Source organism: Sapajus apella, unplaced genomic scaffold, assembly GCF_009761245.1.
Source record: "Sapajus apella isolate SASKATOON/1434 unplaced genomic scaffold, GSC_monkey_1.0 scaffold72, whole genome shotgun sequence".
NCBI lineage: Eukaryota > Metazoa > Chordata > Mammalia > Primates > Cebidae > Sapajus > Sapajus apella.
Window position 1 is genome coordinate 8,554,290 of NW_022437012.1, and position 19,360 is coordinate 8,573,649.

Sequence of the window (19,360 nt, forward strand, 5' to 3'; positions counted from 1 at the left end):
TGTGACCAGAATTCAGAAGTCCCAGGTTCTGGGTTGAGGTCTACATAGCCATGTGATCATAAGCAAGTTACTTCATTTTTTAAGCTTCCATATCATATTTATTATTATTAATATATACGGTTCAATATCATACAATGTATGCTCTGCCTATCATATGTAAGGTTATAATGAGAAATGAATGAAATAATGTAGGGAATGATTTTGGAAATAAGAAATAAAAGTCAAAAGTACTATCATTTCTGTAACCATGGGGTTATCAATATTAATTAAAATGCTTATTATTAAAAATAACTGCTTGAAGTGGTTATAGAAGTTAAATAAAGAAAAAGAAATGTATATTTCTGTCTTCAGAAAATGCATGCTGTCAGTTATTACTACTGTAAATGACAGGTGAAAACCTCTGGTCAGAAGAAATGTGCAAAGAATTCTGAAACATAGTTTAATGAAAACTACAACACATTTCTTTTGTCAGAACCCCATAGCTTCAGCATAGCTAATTCCCTGCTTTATTATCAAGAAACATTCTTAAAAGCTTGAGGCTGTTTGTTAGCAACAGATGTAGACATTTATAAACAAGGGCCATCTTAAGAGAATTATTTCTCACGAATTAAATAAAGGATCCCAAAGACCGGTTCCAGCTGTTTACAGTTTGTGCTTAGACTTACACTCTGCGGGAATGCCGTTCATTAAATGCACTGCCTATGGACCAAAAAGGTAATCTGAACAACAATCTATACTACTGGGACTGCTTCCTCTGCCTCTGCCCCATATGTAAACCTTAGAGATTGGTATAAATGTTATCTGAGAGTAATAAAACACTCTCTGAAAGTAAACTTTAGCCTATGGGAAGTAAACTTTCAATGCACCAAATTCCATTTAGTGCCCTGCAGAAAGAATTCTGCAGAGAGTATTCTGAAACAGGCAACTCATCTTTTATAGGTGAACACTCCATCACAGAAGCCCAGAGATGAGAAATCAGGTCTTCATCCTCCCAGGCCATGATGGTTTATAACTCTAAGAATGATGACTATTATCAAAATTTTAAAGATCCCCAGAAATGGCCATTCTACTACCTCCCTTGGAAGCAAATTCTGTCATAAACACACTATCTGTAAAATTCTTCTATATGCTTAACCTAAGTCTAGCAGAACTCTGGCTGCATCTTTCTACTTTAGTTAAGATATTCATTCATTCTTCAATCAACAAACATTTATTGAATATTTATGATGGCAAAGGTTATTGATAGTAGTATAGAGAAGAACAGGCGTACAAACAATATCTGTCCCTTGGATAGGCAGCAATCTTTAACTCTTTATTTAGATCATTATTAGGAGCAATGTATGAAAACAGCTGCCTATTTGCAGAAAATACCAATGCCAGAAGAACATGTTTCCCAGTCCCAAGTACAGTAATCAACAAAATTTAGACTGTGAGAAACTCTACAGTTCAAATATTCTAGGTCTTTAACAGATAAAATATGAAGGAAAAGGAAGGGATAGACGGTACCCTGCAGGCTCAAAGAAACTTAAAAGATACATCCAGTTTTGTTTCGTTTTTTTTCTTAACAGATGCGCAAGACTAAATTGAAGTGTCTGGGGATGCACATTAAATGATGAAATTATTAAAAACACAGGGAGGTTATTGCTATAAAGTCAGAATAATAGCTTATTGGAAAAAGATGAAGGTTGAGGCTGAGAAGAGGCACCCACATGGGATTCTGGGTGGCTAACAGAGTCTCCTTCCTTGACCTAGCATTGGTTTGAAAGCCGTTCACATTAGAATTATTCCTTAAGCCAGGCATTTATTTTGTGTGGCTTCCTGTGTCTATGGTTTATTTTTTAAAAAGCATGTATGGATGTGAAACAACTAGAACTCCGATACATTGCTACATTGCTAGTAGAAATGCAAAAAGGCAGAGATAATTTGGAAAATAGTTTGGCAGTTTCTTATGAAATTAACAAATGCTTATTATATGGCTCCGTGGTCCCGCTCCAGTTATTTGCCCAAGAGGTAAATACTCTAAGACCTGGACATAAATGTTGATAGCAGCTTTAGTCACACTCACTCAAAATGGGAGGAATCAAATCACACTGCCACGTGTGTACCTATGCAACAATTTTGCATGTTCTTCACATGTACCCCAAAACCTAAAATGCAATAAAATAAATAAATGGGGAAAAAAATTTAAAAAATAATAATAAAAAAAATAGGATGACCTAAAAAAAACCCAAAAAACAGGTGAATCAATAAAAAGTATACCTACGTAACTTATCCAGAATATTCTTCACAGATAAAATGAACTACTGATTTATGCAAAAACATGGCCACATCTCAAAATAATCAAAGTGAAAGAATCCAGACACAAAAAGTTCAATACTTTGTGTCTTCATCATTTATAAGCCTTTCTGAAAAAGGTAAAACTACAGGGAGAGAATTAAGATTAGTAGTTACCAGGGGCTTGGGAGGGAAATGAGAATAAAGAAGGAAGGAGAGAACTTGTCCAGGACATGGAAATATTCTGTATTTTAATTGTGGTGGTGGTCACATGAGAGTCAATGCTTGTCAAAACTTATCTAAACTGTAAACCTAAGAAAGGTGAATTTTCTAGAAACCTCGCCAAAAAAAGAAACAAAACAAAAAAACAACTATTTATTATTGAAAGTAGAAACAAATCTTGTTTTCAGTTTTAAAACATTATCTATATCACACACACACACACATTTTCTTAAAGGAAAAAGTGTGTTGGGGTAGGGACAGTAACACATTAGAAGTTGTAATACATTAGAAGTTATGTTATTAAAACATATTTAGATGAGAGGCTAAATCATTGGTATTTTTATTGATGGCTATTTCTTCAGAGAAATTGTTAAAAAGTGGAAACAGTTCCGGTTGTCATAAAGTTCTCTCTGTTCAGGCTTTTTACCAAACCTAAATAAGTCCTAAAGTGGACAACATTAGACCCAGGAGCAATAATGGTTATGTTCACTGCAGTGTATCTTAACTTCCCTTTGCCAGTCAAGTTCCTCAGTATTTAATTTTGGCTGTCCTCGACAGAAATTTTTCATCTAGGCTTGGCAGTTTTCTAATCTCAACTTCTCCAGAGTCAAGTAACCAAAATAGACATGGCCAAAACCCAGTCCCACAAAGCCTCCCTGTGATTACTGCATGGACAGTAAGACAGTCCCCTCCAAGACCTCAGTATAAAACTGATTGTTAGCAACTTCAAGAAAGCCTGCTTACAACTGTAAAATTATTACTTCCCTCAATAAATAAGTGCATTTCATTTCTAATGCAGGGCCTTTTTAAAAGCATAAAAAGCATTATAAAACTATAATGCAATTGAATTTCCTCATTTTACAGATGAGCAAATTGAGACTCAGAAGGGTCACATTACTTAAACAGAGATATTAAGCTTATTAGAGATACACTGACACCGGGTCCTAGACAACCCATTAAATAGGATAGTGCTCTTTGAAATAAAATTGGAACTATACTCTGTGTTAATAGTGTTTTCTCTACCAGGGATGAATAATAGGCAACATAACTTTCATGTTGTCTACTCAAAAACATATAGCTCTTTAAAGAAATTAAAAAGAAGCATGTGACCATCTCATCACTTATTAGGCAGAAAGAGAAATACAAAAGAATAAATGAATGTTCAGCTCTCAGTAAGTTAGCATTTTCCCAGGAATCCAAAAACAGCTTTTCTTCCTAGTTCTCTATGTAATTGGTTTTGGCTTTTCCTTGCTTTGCATAAGGGAGAGCTTACATGCTAGATCACTAAGATATAAACTTCTGACATCAAAATATGATCATATTATGTTATCCAGGCATTTTGAAAGATGCCATTTAAGATTTTTTCTTCCATCTGTTGTAATTTGAAGAAAATTTATCCTTGAACCAATGTTGCTTTGCCATCTTCAACTTCTGGTAGATTTACACAGAGCAGCAGATGAGAGGCCCCAGTTTTTATGAAAAGTCTCAGGCAGAAATATTGCTGATGATGTGGAAATAGCAATTCCAAATCAATAGAAAATTGCCCTCTGTATGCATCAGGAGGAAGAAGGCACTCAAGAGAGCCGGCCTCTGAGACAGGTTAAAGTTGACGAACAGTCAGAGATGGGAACAAGTGCAGAAAAAGGGGAGAAGAGCTCTGTGCTGATGCTTGTCCAAAGGTCAACTGACAGCTTTTCTCATCTTGTTACATTTTACTCCCTCTAAAGATGCAGAGAAAATGTTCTTTTAATGTACCAGACAGATACAGAGGTAGAAGGGAGTACGTGGGTAGAACATTTAAGGGCATATTATCCTCTTCAACACACACTTCTATGCCAGGTGCCTACAGCTTCCAAATGGGCAGCAGAAAATGAACCCTAGGATCCCATAAAGTCTCTGAGAGCCGATAATGTGAACAGCAACCAATGAACGAGTTAAGGGGTAAAGCCGTCTCCATTTACGACTCCTTGAAGTTCAGCATACAGCAGACTGCACTTAAGCGCAGCAATCAACTGTGATAGGAGAATCCCCATTACAGTAAGCAAAGAAATAGCTTCAAGGCAGCGGATGATGGTGCCAGGGGAGAAGGTCAGAACAGGTGCAGAGAAATCCTGAAGGCAGGGAGTGAAAGCTTGAGCTCTATTTGGATGATTTTTAACTATCCTGGTCATATATGAGGGGCAAACCTTAATCATTCCCCTTATTTAGATGTCCAATGACTGGTGTAAACACACATGGAACATTTCAAGGCTGAAGAGACCTGAAATCAAGTATCTTGATTCCTGATACTGGGGTTTTAATATGGTTTGCTAAGAACATTTACAAAATATGTCTGCCAGGTGCTAAATCTGCCAGATCAATTTTAATTTAAATCTCCAAACACACTGAAGCACAGAGCTGTGGCATAATACAAATGTGTATTATTATTGCTGTCACTAAGCAATCATTAATTTCATCTGACTATTCATGCCTCAGCATAATAAACCATTAACAAGCACGAAGTCTGGCTGTTCTGAATCTGGACAGAAGACCTCTTTATTTATAGCTATGCTATAAATATGTTGTTTTGTTCATATGTGTACATGGGACTTATCTGAATTCTACTTATTTGGAGGATGCATATAGTGTTATTAGGCACACAATGAAAGTGTTTGTTGCCTGATGAAAACAGCAGCTTTCTTTAATAATCTACAAATTGGGCCTGGCATGGTGGCTCACCAGCACTTTGGGAGACTGAAGCGTGAGGATTACTTAAGCCCAGGAGTTCGAGAGCAGCCTAGGCAACATGGTAAAATTCCATCTACCACAAATACAAAAATTAGCCAGGCATGGTGACACGCACCTATAGTCCCAGCTACTTGGGAGGCGGAGGCGGGAAGATGGTTTGAGCCCAGGAGGTGTAGGCTGCAGTAAGCCAAGATTACACCACTGCACTCCAGCCTGGGCAACCTGAGTCAGACTGTCTCAATCATCATCATCATCATCATCATCGTCATCATCTACAAATTGAATAGATTATTTGCAAAGGGACAAACTCAGATAACTGTGCAAATCATGCATGGTACGCACAACTACATATGCCAAATCCGTACTCTGCAGAGTTGCTTATCTCCTCACTTTATCACCTAAGTGATCCCATTATTCTTTTTTTTTTTTTGAGACAGAGTCTCACTCCCAGAGTCTCACTCCATCACCAGGCACCAGGCTGGAGTGCAGTGGCACGACCTTGGCTCACTGCAATCCCTGCCTCCTGGGTTCAAGCAATTCTCCTGCCTCAGCCTCCTGAGTAGCTAGGACTACAGGCACGCGCCACCACGCCCAGCTAATTTTTTGTATTTTTAGTAGAGATGGGGTTTCACCATGTTGGCCAGGATGGTCTCGATCTCTTGTGATCCACCTGCCTCGGCCTCCCAAACTGCTGAGATTACAGGAGTGAGCCACCGCACCTGGTCTTTTTTTTTTTTTTCCTTTGGTAAATCACTGTTATTTCAACTCAGCGTACCCCACCTTGCTCGGAGACAATATTCCTGAAAATGCTCCTCTGGGTGAATCTAACTGACACACAAACACTTCATTACCTCAATGTGGATAATAAATCCAGGGGTCCAAACACTGATTATCTTTACATACAAGGGAAGACAGTTCCATAGTCTCATCTACAGCATTCACCTTGGCTGGCTGGACAATCACAATTCAAACAAACAGAGGAGTGGGGAGAATTTGGAATTTTAGGTAGTTACAAAGCTAATCCCTCATAAAATATGCCCAGCCAAAAAGACAATGGGTTAAACGATCATTATCACATCTGAAAAGCACCTTTGATTTATATCACTAAATAATACGATAAAGCGGCAGCTCTACGATACCACCAACCTGCCTCTAACTACCACCTTACTGAAGTGCTCTCTCAACTGTGAAGAAGGCTTAATTTGCAAGTACCTTATGTTTCTCCATATTTACATTAAAGAATTTAAATGGCCTGAACCAAGTTTGTTACGCCTGTCTGAATCACCCTCAATGCAGGCAATTTCTGATTTATGAGCTTAGAGCTGAGTAGGTAACCTCTGGCGGCATATCCAATTTTTTTTTATTGCCTAAACTTTGGACCATTTCTGATCATTATAGCCTAATCAGAGGTCAAGAGGGAAGAAAGGATTGTGGCAGAAGGTTTGGTGGTGATATAAAAAAGAACTACTCATTGAAGCATTTGTATAGATTTTTATCACCTAAGTGATCCCATTACTCATTAATAGAGACAATCACAAACGTTCAGGCTTGCCTGGTGCCTTCAAGCCGTCAGGCTCATCACACAGCTGAAACTCATAAAACTAAGCCTTGGACTACTTCTCCTGAATCACTCATCCTGACACCTGAACTCCACTTTCCAGGTGTACTTAACTGTCCCAGCATCTAACTTTATTATCCACTCCTCCCTCCATTGCCTCACCTTGTTACGGAAGCTGAGACTTGGGATCCCGTAACTAGTGTCTAGAGGCTTCCATGCCTACAAGGCCATCAAACATACCAAGAAAACATGCCACCCAGCCCAGGCCAGGCCTCAGCATCTTATGTCTCTGTCTCCCACATTAATTGTGTTAGAAAGGCACATGTATATATTTGGAGGTTCCCAGGAATCTGAAGTTTAATGTTTGACTTGAGAACTTCAAGCACCTGCGTAGTTCTTATTTCACTTATGATCTCTTAGACATGAACCCAGCATTCTTATTCCATATATTAGGAAATTGAAAAATGGCTTACCTTTTCAGATATAAGCGACATAGTGAAAGTAGTAGCCCTTGCAAGAACTAATCCTAATTTGCGCCATTTGGGGCCATGTCTACTGTATCCTTCAGTATCTTCTATGAAGTGGTCTATGTGATATATTCTATTATGAATTTATTAACAGAGATAATATTCCTCTCTTTAAGGAGTAGCAGCCTTTGGCTATGAGATAATAACTACATATTACTTGTTCTTTTTTCCTTTTGATCTTGTCTGCCAGGAATCTTGGAGCTAAATTAAAGGCTCATACTCAAAAAACTTGTTGGGCTATGAGAAGGTATGAAGGCGGTAACTTGTCACATTCTCCTTTCATGACCTTTATTTTCGGTTTTTATTTTATTGGCCTTATTGTAAATCTACCTTTTTATTGTAAGCCACACATTCTAATCACCACATTCTTTGAGAATGTGGTTATTATTATTAGCTTATTTATTTAGTTGAGACGGAGTTTCACTCTCCTTGCACAGGCTGGGAGCGTAGTGGCGCAATTTCAGCTCACTGCAACCTCCGCCTCCCGGGTTCAAGTGATTCTCCTGCCTCAGTCTCCTGAGTAGCTGGGATTACAGGCATGCACCACCATGCCTGGCTATTTTTTTTTCTTTTTGTATTTATAGTAGAGATGAAGTTTCTCCATGTTGGTCAGGCTGGTCTCAAAATCCTGACCTCTGGTGATCCACCCACCTCAGCCTCCCAAACTGCTGGGGTTACAGGCGTGAGCCACCACACCTGGCCTAGCTTAATTTTCAAAAGCAGCCTCAGCCCATGAACAATGTTCAAAAGTAATTCTACATCCCAGATATCATTATGCACAAAATGAACTCATCAACTCAAGAGAAAAAAGAAAATTATGAATACAAATGTTTCTAATTCAATAGAATAATTCATATTATGTAAATTATTACTTAGATGACCATATTGGATGCTAACCCTGTCCAAGGATGATGCAATATAAGCTTATTCTATAATACTGAGAATTTTTCAAAGATTTAAATTAATAAGATTAAACATAACTAGAAATACCTTAAAAACCAAAGTTTAAACTGTAAAAGGCCATCAGAAATGAATGGTTCAGTGCATCTACTCAAATTGTTATATAATTATCTGTTACATATGCTTTTCCCATCTTTTGCTGATTTACGTTAGTTCTCTGGCTGTAACTGGACTTGAACTTTTCAGTTTCAATGACGCTTTACACAAGAAAACTGATTATGGTAGGGAAAAAAGCCTTCACAAAAGAAGTATGCAAAAACCCACCACTATTTATTGTGTACATAATGATCTTCTCATTCAGCCTAGGATGCAGTCTTGTCTTGTGTAACTTAAATCTGTATGGAATTGGCATCTGATTTACAGATGACCTGGCATCATATGAATATAATTTACTATGCCACGTGTCTCCTGCCACCTAAATCAATAGCTTGAATATAGAGACGTCTCAATTAGACAGTGCAAGGAGAGCAATATCTGCTTCCTCCTTTCCCATGTCATTAAAACAACCAATATTACAAAGCGGTGTTTGTTTTAAAGTCACTTTGGAGGGGTGGATCTATTATTTCAAGTTAGTTGGTCGACACAAAGGGAGAGTTGCCATCAAACTGAATGAAAAATCAAGCATAAGGCGATATATGTAACAGCCTGTAAGGGGTGACATGCATTTATTAAAGTATTGATTGGTGCATTTCTACAGCACCTGTGTATTATCATGGGCTTGAGGAGTTGAACAGTGTTAAATTATAATACTGACCACACAGGAGTCATCCATCCTTCCCCTTCAACTTTGGTGTAGGGGTTTGCAGAGGAAACAGGAGTTTGTGGAGGAAACAGGGTTTGTTTCCTCTACAAACCCCTACACCAAAGTTGAAGCACATGCACAGTATTGGCCATAATTAGGTAAATTATCTGGAGGCTCAACTGTGTTTGTTCTCTCCCTGCAACACATCCAAAAATTAAGCTGTCATTATAAAAACTTCATAATGGGAAAGCGATATTATTTATCACCAGTCACAATGTTCTCCAAATCCCAGTAAAAAGTTAAGGACAAGACCCACACAGTTTGCTCATGAGGATTTTAGGGCAACTTCTCAAACATGGATACTGCCTGGGATAATCTCAGGAGAGAAAAATAAGACTCGTTATTTTCCTGATTTTATAAATGGTGAAATATAGAAATGAATGCCGATTGTCCTGCACAAGATGCCTGTATCCGGTCCCAGAGCTGTAAATGCACAAGTTTCTGGGGGGTTCCTCCCATGGAACTGAAATGATTTCAACATAATAGTTTGAAACATCACCTGCCCTCATATTAAATATAATTGAAAACTCAAAGATTCCAACTGCTAGAATTAAATCTAGGAGCTTCTTTTTCAGAATCTTCCTTTCAAATTCTAGTGATCTATTTGTTTGTTGTTTGTTTAAATGAAATCTCACTTTGTCACCCAGGCTGGAGTAGTGCAGTGATGCAATCTTGGCTCACTGCAAACTCCACTTCCCAGGTTCAAGTGATTCTTCCGTCTCAGCCTCCTGAGTAGCTGAGATTATAGGTGCCCACCAGCCCGTCTAGCTAATTTTCATATTTTTAGAAGAGACGGGGCTTCACCATGTTGTCCAGGCTGATTTTGAACTCCTGACCTCAAGTGATCCCCCCCACCTCAGGCTTCCAAAGTCCAGGAATTACAGGTGTGAGCCACTGAGCTTGGCCAAATTCTAGTGACACCTTTTTTTACAACAGGAACTCACTGGTTTTTCTTTTCTTTTTTTTTGCTTTACTACCACTCCTTAGTGTTTAAGCAATAAGGAAGAGCTTATTGAATCATTAGATTCACACTCTCTTTGTCTTAAAGTAGGATTATGATGACCAGTGAACTCTCACCCTCTGGCCTGGCCTTCTAAAGGACATGCCTAATGGCTGCAAAGCCATGACAACTTACTTAAAGACCCTTGGGGAAGCCATCAGGGAAGAAAAGACAACCAGTTTCAATGAAGATCATGTCAGGTGCAAATGGAAAGTTTCAGAAAATTGGTCTGGATGTGACAGGATGGTTTGGTCAGAACAGAAGTTCTAAACAGTTGGTAAATTAGCTCATCAAACACAACAGAAGCTTACGCAATGGACATTCAATCCAAGGTGTTGTTGGTAGAGAGAGAGAGATGCACCTCAGGAAGCAATCTGCTCAGTTAAGAACAATACCTGGAGAACTGCTGCTGCAAGCCACGCATCTGAATTCTGTTACGCTCAGACTCTAGGGTCACCTCCTGCAACCGCTTCTCGCTCTGAAGACGCAAGTGTCTCTCCTCTTCCAGTTCATGTATCAGCTTCTCATGCTATAAAAGGTGCAAAGGGAATGACTTTTGAAAAGGTGTTTATGACAAAAATATAAAATAGTTGGTTATTAGGTGATAACTTGAGCTTTATATAGATGAATTTCATCCTTCTGACACCCCCATGAAATAGGTGCTATTCTTAATCTCTTGTTATAGACAAAGAAACCAAAGATCAGAGATACCTAAGTAATTTGTGCAAGGTCACATAAACCAGGAGGTAACAGATTTTGAGTCTCAGCTAACTTAATTCTAATACTTGAATAATTTCCACTAACCTAGAGGGCATCCTGTAAAGAACTATGACCCCAAAATACTATCAAATGCACAGTAAGTCAGATAATCATTAGTTAGACTACTACCTGTTCAGAATTATTTCATCTCTTCCATCTCTGGCACATCCTTGAAAGAGAACATTACTGTTTTTATAGAAGGACCAAAAATCTCGTTAATTAGACCATGAAGCTGATGAGAGTGAGGCTCAAGAATTGGTTTTCATTTTGTCCAGTTAGATCAGAGATAAAACTAGCCCAAGCCACTCACTGTTTCTATAATCCTAGATAACGACCTCATCTCACAAACGGGCATCAGGGATTGAAAGAGGAACTGGATGACACAGAATGGATGGTTCAGCACAAACTCATTCCTGGAACTGGTAAAAAGCACACAGCTCAGATCCTCCCGATAGCACTGAGTCAGCGACGCTAATGTCTTTGTTTTGTTTTTGTTTTGTTGTTGTTATTGCCTTTTAAAAAAGCATGCCGTGCTGTTATTTTTACTGCTGTTACTAAACTGAGCACTTTGTACACAGGATATATGCTCTATGATGAAAACCACAGATGCAATGTCTGATCGTGAGGGACATACATACTTAGAAGGAGAGAAGAGAAACAGGGACCTCTGCTTTGAAATAAACCAAACACTATGACTGTGTACCATGCACTACTCAGGATTAAATATGATTCATCGTGTGGGGCATAGTCACAGGAAGTGATAGCAAAGACAGATTTTCTCCAGCTCTAACTCATGAGAAAAAAGGCATTCTGAGGACCGTGAAAGAAACATTAGGCTAGAATCTAGACATGAATTCTGATCCTCTAAAAGTGCTTACACGTCCCCCTGCCTCTGCACCTTTGTTCCTGAGTAAAAGCTCCCAGGTCAATCCATTGAAAACCTAGGGTTCCTTCCAGGTTCAGCTTTAAGCCATGTCCTCTAAAACTTGTCCCCCATCACTTCATTTCCTCCCTTCCCTGAATTCCAACAGCACCTACCATCTTTACCACCCTTTAGGTTTTCACTTTTACTTTCTACTATTATTTTTCATGTGAATTTATCATAATTCTCTACCAAAATATTTGTTCCAGATTAGGACCATGCTTATGTGCAGATATATTTTACATTTTTAGTACATTATCTAATATATGGTAGTGCTGGAAATATATTTGCTTATTGATTCTGAAGCTGGCCTTTTGCTAAGTAAGACCTGACTTTTTGATGGTCTACTTTTAACCCCACAATCAGTTACTTTTACTGAAATTAGAAAAACTAAAATCAAAATTAAAATCAAATCCTTATCCTGTTACTTTGGAAAATGACATTTTAGATTTGGAAAGAAATAAAAATGTGGTTGTGGAAGACAAACGGGTTAAAGCTAACTCTTTACAGAAATGGTCAAAATGGCAAATTTTATGTTATATATATTTTACTATAATAAACTCTTTACAGTTACATAGACAATTGACATTCCTCTTTGTATTGACTGATTAGATTAAAACAAGCACGGACAAGTCACCAACAATACAGAATTTGGAAGACAGTGCTTCAATTCCAAAAACAAAGGGGCCAAAAAAAAAAAGTACACTAAATAGTTCAAAAGCACATGCTATAAAGAATGTGACATTTTGCAGAGAAAACAGCATCCCTCTTCCCTTCAAAAGTACAGAATGCTGTATAGATTCACTCACTTCCATATTAAAGAGTATCAAAAATAGGATTATGAGATAACCTTTTCCACACAAATAATCTTTTCTTTTTAATATATGTATGCCTTTTCAAACATGAAAAAAAAAAAAGCATTAAAAAAAAATCCTGGTAACTCAGAGAAAATGTAGGGAATTAAGACTATGAGGGCAAAAGCTGTTTACTAAAATATATTCCCTTTAAATGAGGTGTATTTCCATAAATTAATGAAAACTTGACAGTAATCCATACCTACTTTCTAAATATGAAAAAGCTTTGTTCCTGAATTTGAGACTATGGCTAAAGATGGAAAAAATCCAGTATCACTAGATTGGCTAGGTTTTTTTTTTTTTAAATTTCTATATTTGCTATATTCTGGATATAAATTGATCTGTCTCCAAAGTAATTTTAATTTGTCTCCCAAATGTTTGTTCTGGATCTTTCACAGCAGAAAGTGTGAAAGGCAATGAGGGATGGAGAACAGCTGGTGTTATTTACACACCACCACTAGGTACTGAAGAGCAGTAAGCAGAAGAAAATCCCATGGAAATCTGGGTCACAAATCTGACAGGACCACATTTCTAGAGCAACAGCTCTCTTTCCACAGAGCCACAAGCCTGGAATGGTTTTAAGACACCTGCCTAGGAAAACCTCATGATGATTTCCAAAGCCCGTCAATCACCACCTTTCAATTCCTCCCATGTTCTTTGAGCAAGATGTTCCAGGTTCTTTACCTCTTCCCTTTCTCTTGGCTTCTCTTACCAAAGCTCTCAAATCGCTGCACCAGGAACACAAACAACAGCTCAAAGGCTGAGTCTAAGCAGTGACATTAAACACATGTTCAACAAAATTTGCCAGTCACAGGCTCTTTTTTCCCTTTAAAGAGGTGAGCTTTGTTATTAGTAAAAAGGTAGGTTTGCCTATTTTTCTGAACAAAAGCTGTGAACAGGTTAACTTGCTACTCTGTTCTTCGTTAGCTGCTGTCTCTAACTCTGAAATGAGCAAACTCTGCAAAGAATATCTTCAATCTGGAGAATATTTTACATTTTACAAAATGTGTCCACCTTCATTACTGTATTCAGTTTCCAGAACAATTCAGCAATATTGGTTATTATCACCTGCATCTAAAGATAAGGGTGGGGGCTGAAAGAGAGAAAGGGAGCTTACTCTGGTTCCATGGTTAGACATAACAGCTCTGGGACTAGAACTGAGTTTTTCTGACCCTAAGTCTCCCACTTTTTTCCCCTACTACTGTCAGTTCTACTGTAACATTTCTTTTAAAGGCACTAATTTGTTCTAATGCAGCTAATGATATGCTACAAAAAAATTTGAGCATGACACAAATCTTAGGTTTGCTGATTGCCTGATTTCATTCATGAGAAAAATTAGGTGAACACAGAAAACTGCACTCAGCTGAACTGCATCGAAACAGACAAAACACACGTATTTCAAATAGACCTCAGTCTACCATGTGCATTACGAGCCATACCCATCCACATGTGGTGTTACAACTTTCCCTCTAATTTCAGACAGCATTCCTTCCACCATTTCACAGTAACCTCTGAGCTGCATCCCGTTTGATATCCACTTCCACAAGAAACTTTTTCAAGGTAAAGCACAATGTTTATTAGGTATTAGGTTCCTACCTTTTTGTTTTTACTGTGTCAAAATAAAATTTTCAGTATTATTCCCATAGTCCCATTTCCCCCTTAAGCCTTGTCGTTTCCACTGTGTGGTTTTAAAGACTGCAGTAATTTTGAGGGACACACATGTTATAGCAGAGTTTTCTGGACATCATGGTGAAGAAAAAGAAGTCCGAATCAAGAGTGGAATTCCAAAGTACTTTTTCTATTTGGACACAAGCAAAGAGTTAAGTTCTAGACAAATAATCAAACACATAAACAGAAAGAAAGGTGTTTCTCCCTTAAGCCTGGTTCTACGGAATGAATCTTGTCGTTCTCATAGCCTATACATAGCAATAGAGCTCAAACTTAACTGAATCATCCTCTGATGAAACCTCAAAGGCAGGAGATTCTTCTGTTTCCTTGGGTAATCTATGTTTCTGAACTTTTCTCCTGATAATTTTGTAAAACTTACTTAAATTATTAAAGTATCAAAATTTCATTTCTACATGCTTGTTCTGAGAAAACGAAGAAAAATCTATATAGATTCTGATTATTCGCTAATTTAATAGAGAACTGGAAAAGAAGCTATGTACCACCAACATGGAGTCATTTACTTACTTGGCCCACAAATGTTTACTGAGTAGATACTATGTGCCAAACACTGAGCTAGAGATGGAAACCAGCAATGAGTCAAATGGGCATGGTTCCTGGCTTCACTAGACTTACAGACTAATGGAGAGGGCCAGTGATAAACAAACATCACACAGATAAATACAGCAGTATAAACTGATTGTTAATTAAGAGTTTGCTGAAAGGTGAACATGAGGGAAACTGATTTTGTTTGGTGGGTCAGGGGAAGGCTTCTCTGAGAAAGTAACATTTAAACCGAGACCTCTGTGATGGCTAGGTGTTACCAGGTGAAGAGAAGGACCAGCACTCCAGGCAAAGGGAGCAGCAAGTGGGAAGCCCTTTGTCATGTGGGGAAGGAGGAAGAGAAGCCCAGTGTGGCTGGAAGCTGGTGAGCCAGGCGACAGGAGTGGCATGGGAGGCAGGTGGAAATGAACAAGGGCTAGACCACATAGGACCATGAACATCACATGACAAATTTGGGACTATAGCCTGAGTAAAATGGTGACTGAGGGTTTAATCAACTGAAGGATATAATCTGATTAAGATTTGGCAGCCTCATATATAAAGCCAACAAACATATGAAAAAATGCTCATCATCACTGGTCATTACAGAAAGGCAAATCAAAACTACATTGAGATAACATCTCACGCCAGTTAGAATGGTGATCATTAATAAATCTGGAGACAACAGATGCTGGAGAGGATATGGAGAAATAGGAACACTTTTACACTGTTGGTGGGAGTGTAAATTAGTTCAACCATTGTGGAAGACAGTGTGGCGATTCCTCAAGGACCTAGAAATAGAAATTCCATTTGACCCAGCAATGCTATTACTGGGTATATATCCAAAGGATTATAAATTGTTCTATTATAAGGACATGTGCACACGTATGTTCATTGCAGCAATGTTTACAGTAGCAAAGACTTGGAACCAACCCAAATGCCCATCGATGATAGACTGGACAGGGAAAATGTGGCAAATATATACCATGGTATAATATGAAGTCATAAAAAATGATGAGTTTGTGTCCTTTTTAGGGACATGGATAAACCTGGAAGCCATCATTCTCAGCAAACTGACACAAGAACAGAAAATCAAACACCACATGGTCTCACTCATAGGCAGGTGTTGAACAATGAGAACACATGGACACAGGGATGGGAGCATCACACTGAGGTCTGTGGGGATGGGGGGACTGGGGGAGGGACAGTGCAGGGGAGGGAATTGGGGAAGGATAACATAGGGAGAAATGCCAGATATAGGTGATGGAGGTGGGGGTGGAGGCAGGAAACCACATTGCCATATATGTACCTGTGCAACAATACTGCATGTTCTTCACATGTACCCCAGAACCTACAATGCAATTACATATATATATATATATAAAAGATCTGGCAGCCAGGCGTGGTGGGTGGGTCACACCTGTAGACTCACACCTGGAGACTCAGGTGGGTGGATCACCTGAGCTCAGGTGTTCAAGACCAGCCTACCCAACATGGTGAAAACCCATCTCTTCTAAAAATACAAAAAAAAATTATTTACACTCCCACCAACAATGTAAAAGCATTTTTATTTCTCCACATCCTCTCCAGCATCCGTGGTCTCCTGATTTTTTAATGACTGACATTTTAACTGGTGTGAGATCGTATCTCAATGTGGTTTTGATTTGCATTTCTCTAATGACCAGTGATGATGAGCTTTTTTTCATATGTTTGTTGGCTGTATAAATGTCTTATTTTAAAAAGTGTTCATATCCTTCGCCCACTTTTTGATGGGGTTGTATTTTTCTTGTAAATTTGTTTAAGTTCTTCGTAGATTCTGGATATTAGCCCTTTGTCAGATGGGTAGATTGCAAAAATTTTTTCCCATTCTGTTGGTTGCTGGTTCACTCTAATGATAGTTTCTTTGGCTGTGCAGATTCCTCAAATATCTAGAAATAGAAATACCATTTCACCCAACAATCCCATTACTGGGTATATACCCAAAGGATTATGAATCATTCTATTATAAAGACACATGCACACATATGTTTATTGTGGCACTGTTTACAATAGCAAAAACTTGGAACCAATCCAAATGCCCATCAATGATAGACTGGATAAAGAAAATGTGGCATATATCCACTATGGAATACTATGCAGCCATAAAAAAAGGATGAGTTCATGTCCTTGGTAGGGACATGGATGAAGCTGGAAAACATCATTATCAGCAAAATGACACAAGAACAGAAAACCAAACACAGCATGTACTCACTTATAAGTGGATGTTGAACAGTAAGAACACATGGACACAGGGAGGGGAACATCACACACTGGCGCCTATGGTGGGGACTAGGAAGGGATAGTGGGGTGGTGGATGGATTGGGGAGGGACAGCATTGGAGAAATATCTAATGTAGATGACGGGGAGATGGACGCAACAAACCACCATGGCCCTTGTATACCTATGTAACAAACCTGCACATTCTACACATGTACCCCAGAACTTAAAGTGCAATAATGAAAAAAAATGAAATAAATGACATCAAGTAAAAAAAGTACAAAAACATTAGCTGGGCATGGTGGCACATGCCTGTAGTCCCAGATACTAGGAGGCTGAGGCAGGAGCATTGCTTGAATCTGGGAGATGGAGGTTGCAGTGAGCCGAGATTATGCCATTGTACTCCAGCCTGGACAACAAAAGCAAAACCCCGTCTCAAAAAAAAAGAAAAAAAAAAAAAGATTTGGCAAAGTTCATTCTGACTATAGTGTGGAGAAAGAACTAAGAGGCTAAATTATAGAATGGGAAAATATTTATATAAATATTTAAAATAAATATAACAAATTAAATAATGCTACCAGCTTTTAGTTTGTACTGCACCATTTACTAGAGAAATGGTTTTGGACAAGCCACTTCACTTAAAACTTAACTGCCTTAAGCCAGTTTCCTCTGCATATTGGGGACGGTGAACTTATCCACACCAATTTCATAGTATCACTGTGAATAATAGGTGAAATAATGTATGGTAACCCAGTTCAAAAACTTGAAAGTCCCATATAAAAATAAGATATGGTTAACTAAAATTATACAGCTTATACTGTCTAATATAATTCAGCTACTTTTGAAAAATTCTTTATAACATTTGTCTATTATAACCACTATGTATTAAAAAAACATTGTAGTTATATATTTCAAAAAGTTCAAAAATGTGTATCTAAGCAGATCATACATTAATCCTGAAAGAAAATACATTTTAAACATATTTTTGATGTAAGAAAGGAGAGGCTAACTCAATCACAAATGCCATCTAGAATATATATAACCCTGTATTTGGCCTTCTCTAAAATACATTATTTTTTATTCTCATTTCTTAGTATGATTTCAGACAGATGGCTTGATGTATGGTGTGACAAAACTTCAGAATGAAATTAAGACATTAACACTTGATTCAAATATGGAAAGCCAATAAATACCTCCATTCCAGGTCTAATTATAGTTGGTGATTCTTATTATATCAGTGGGTGACAATACTGCCAGAGTTAAAGAAGAGTTAAAGAATTTTGAAGAGAAAGAGCAAATTTATTTGGCGTGGAAATTCTAGCGCCACCTTATGTGGCATATATTCGATGAAACACCAGGCACAACAAGAGGCACTTCCCACGTAGGCTCCAAGCCCTCCATAGGTCCTACCCAGCAATTGTCATGAGGTATTAGCTCCTCTCAAGTCTCCTGTGCTGGATTGATGTCTGAAATACATAATTGAGTGGTATTCGCTATATGTCTGTTTCAAAAGATTTCCTGAAATATGTTCAAGTGATAATATTCTAATTGAGTCATACTTTATAATGAAAGAATCATGGGGAAAACATTAGTACTCTTGGATAATAATGGGATCTTAAACAAGGTAAGAAATGAATAGAAGCCACTAGAGAAAGACAAAGGGATTCAATGATATTCTTGTGTATTGATGGAAAAACACATGAGCTCATTTGAGAAATGTGGAATCTGAGAAGGAACCTACCCTCTAGAAAATGTGTCCAAACAGTCACAGGTATCTCCAGGTATTCACCAATCAACACCCAATGTATACTGAAATAGCTTAAGAATTACACGGAGACCCACAATAATCATTATAATTATCTCCCTACCTATTGAAAATCTAAAATTGATAACTTTTTTCTTTAGAAGTCCATAAGCCAAACACATCAGTAGAAAAATTAACGTCTTCATGAAAACTAGTTTTTAATGGGAAAACTCTATTAACCCACTCTATCAAGCCAATATGAAACGGATCTAAATTAAGCTATAGTTATTACATCTAATTATAGCCGTGTTTTTGTTTTGCACACATATTGCAATATATTTTCCCCATAAAGCTCTCTGAATTCAATATCCCCATTAGTTATGAAAGATTCAGTCATCCTAGAAGCAGAGAAACAGATAAGGAACTTAAGAATTGATTTTTTAAAAACCCATACTGTTGGCTGTAACAGAAGAATCAGAATCAGATTTTGAGATGCAAGGATAGAAACAGCCAAGTATATATCTGCAGTGCTGATAACAACACCCAA

General features: G+C 38.0%; 1 protein-coding gene across 8 annotated transcripts in view; it reads right to left on the reverse strand.

Moving 5' to 3' along the window:
• Positions 1-19,360, reverse strand: part of NCKAP5 (NCK associated protein 5) — a 976,754-nt gene that overhangs the window by 447,627 nt on the left and 509,767 nt on the right. For 7 of the 8 annotated variants that reach the window (XM_032250728.1, XM_032250729.1, XM_032250731.1 and 4 more), the window contains one exon: positions 10,466-10,599. In XM_032250728.1, the coding sequence (XP_032106619.1) occupies positions 10,466-10,599 (134 nt within the window). Of the gene's footprint in view, positions 1-10,465; positions 10,600-10,958; positions 14,414-19,360 lie in introns of those variants that run through there. The other variant, XM_032250734.1, reaches the window with a different exon arrangement.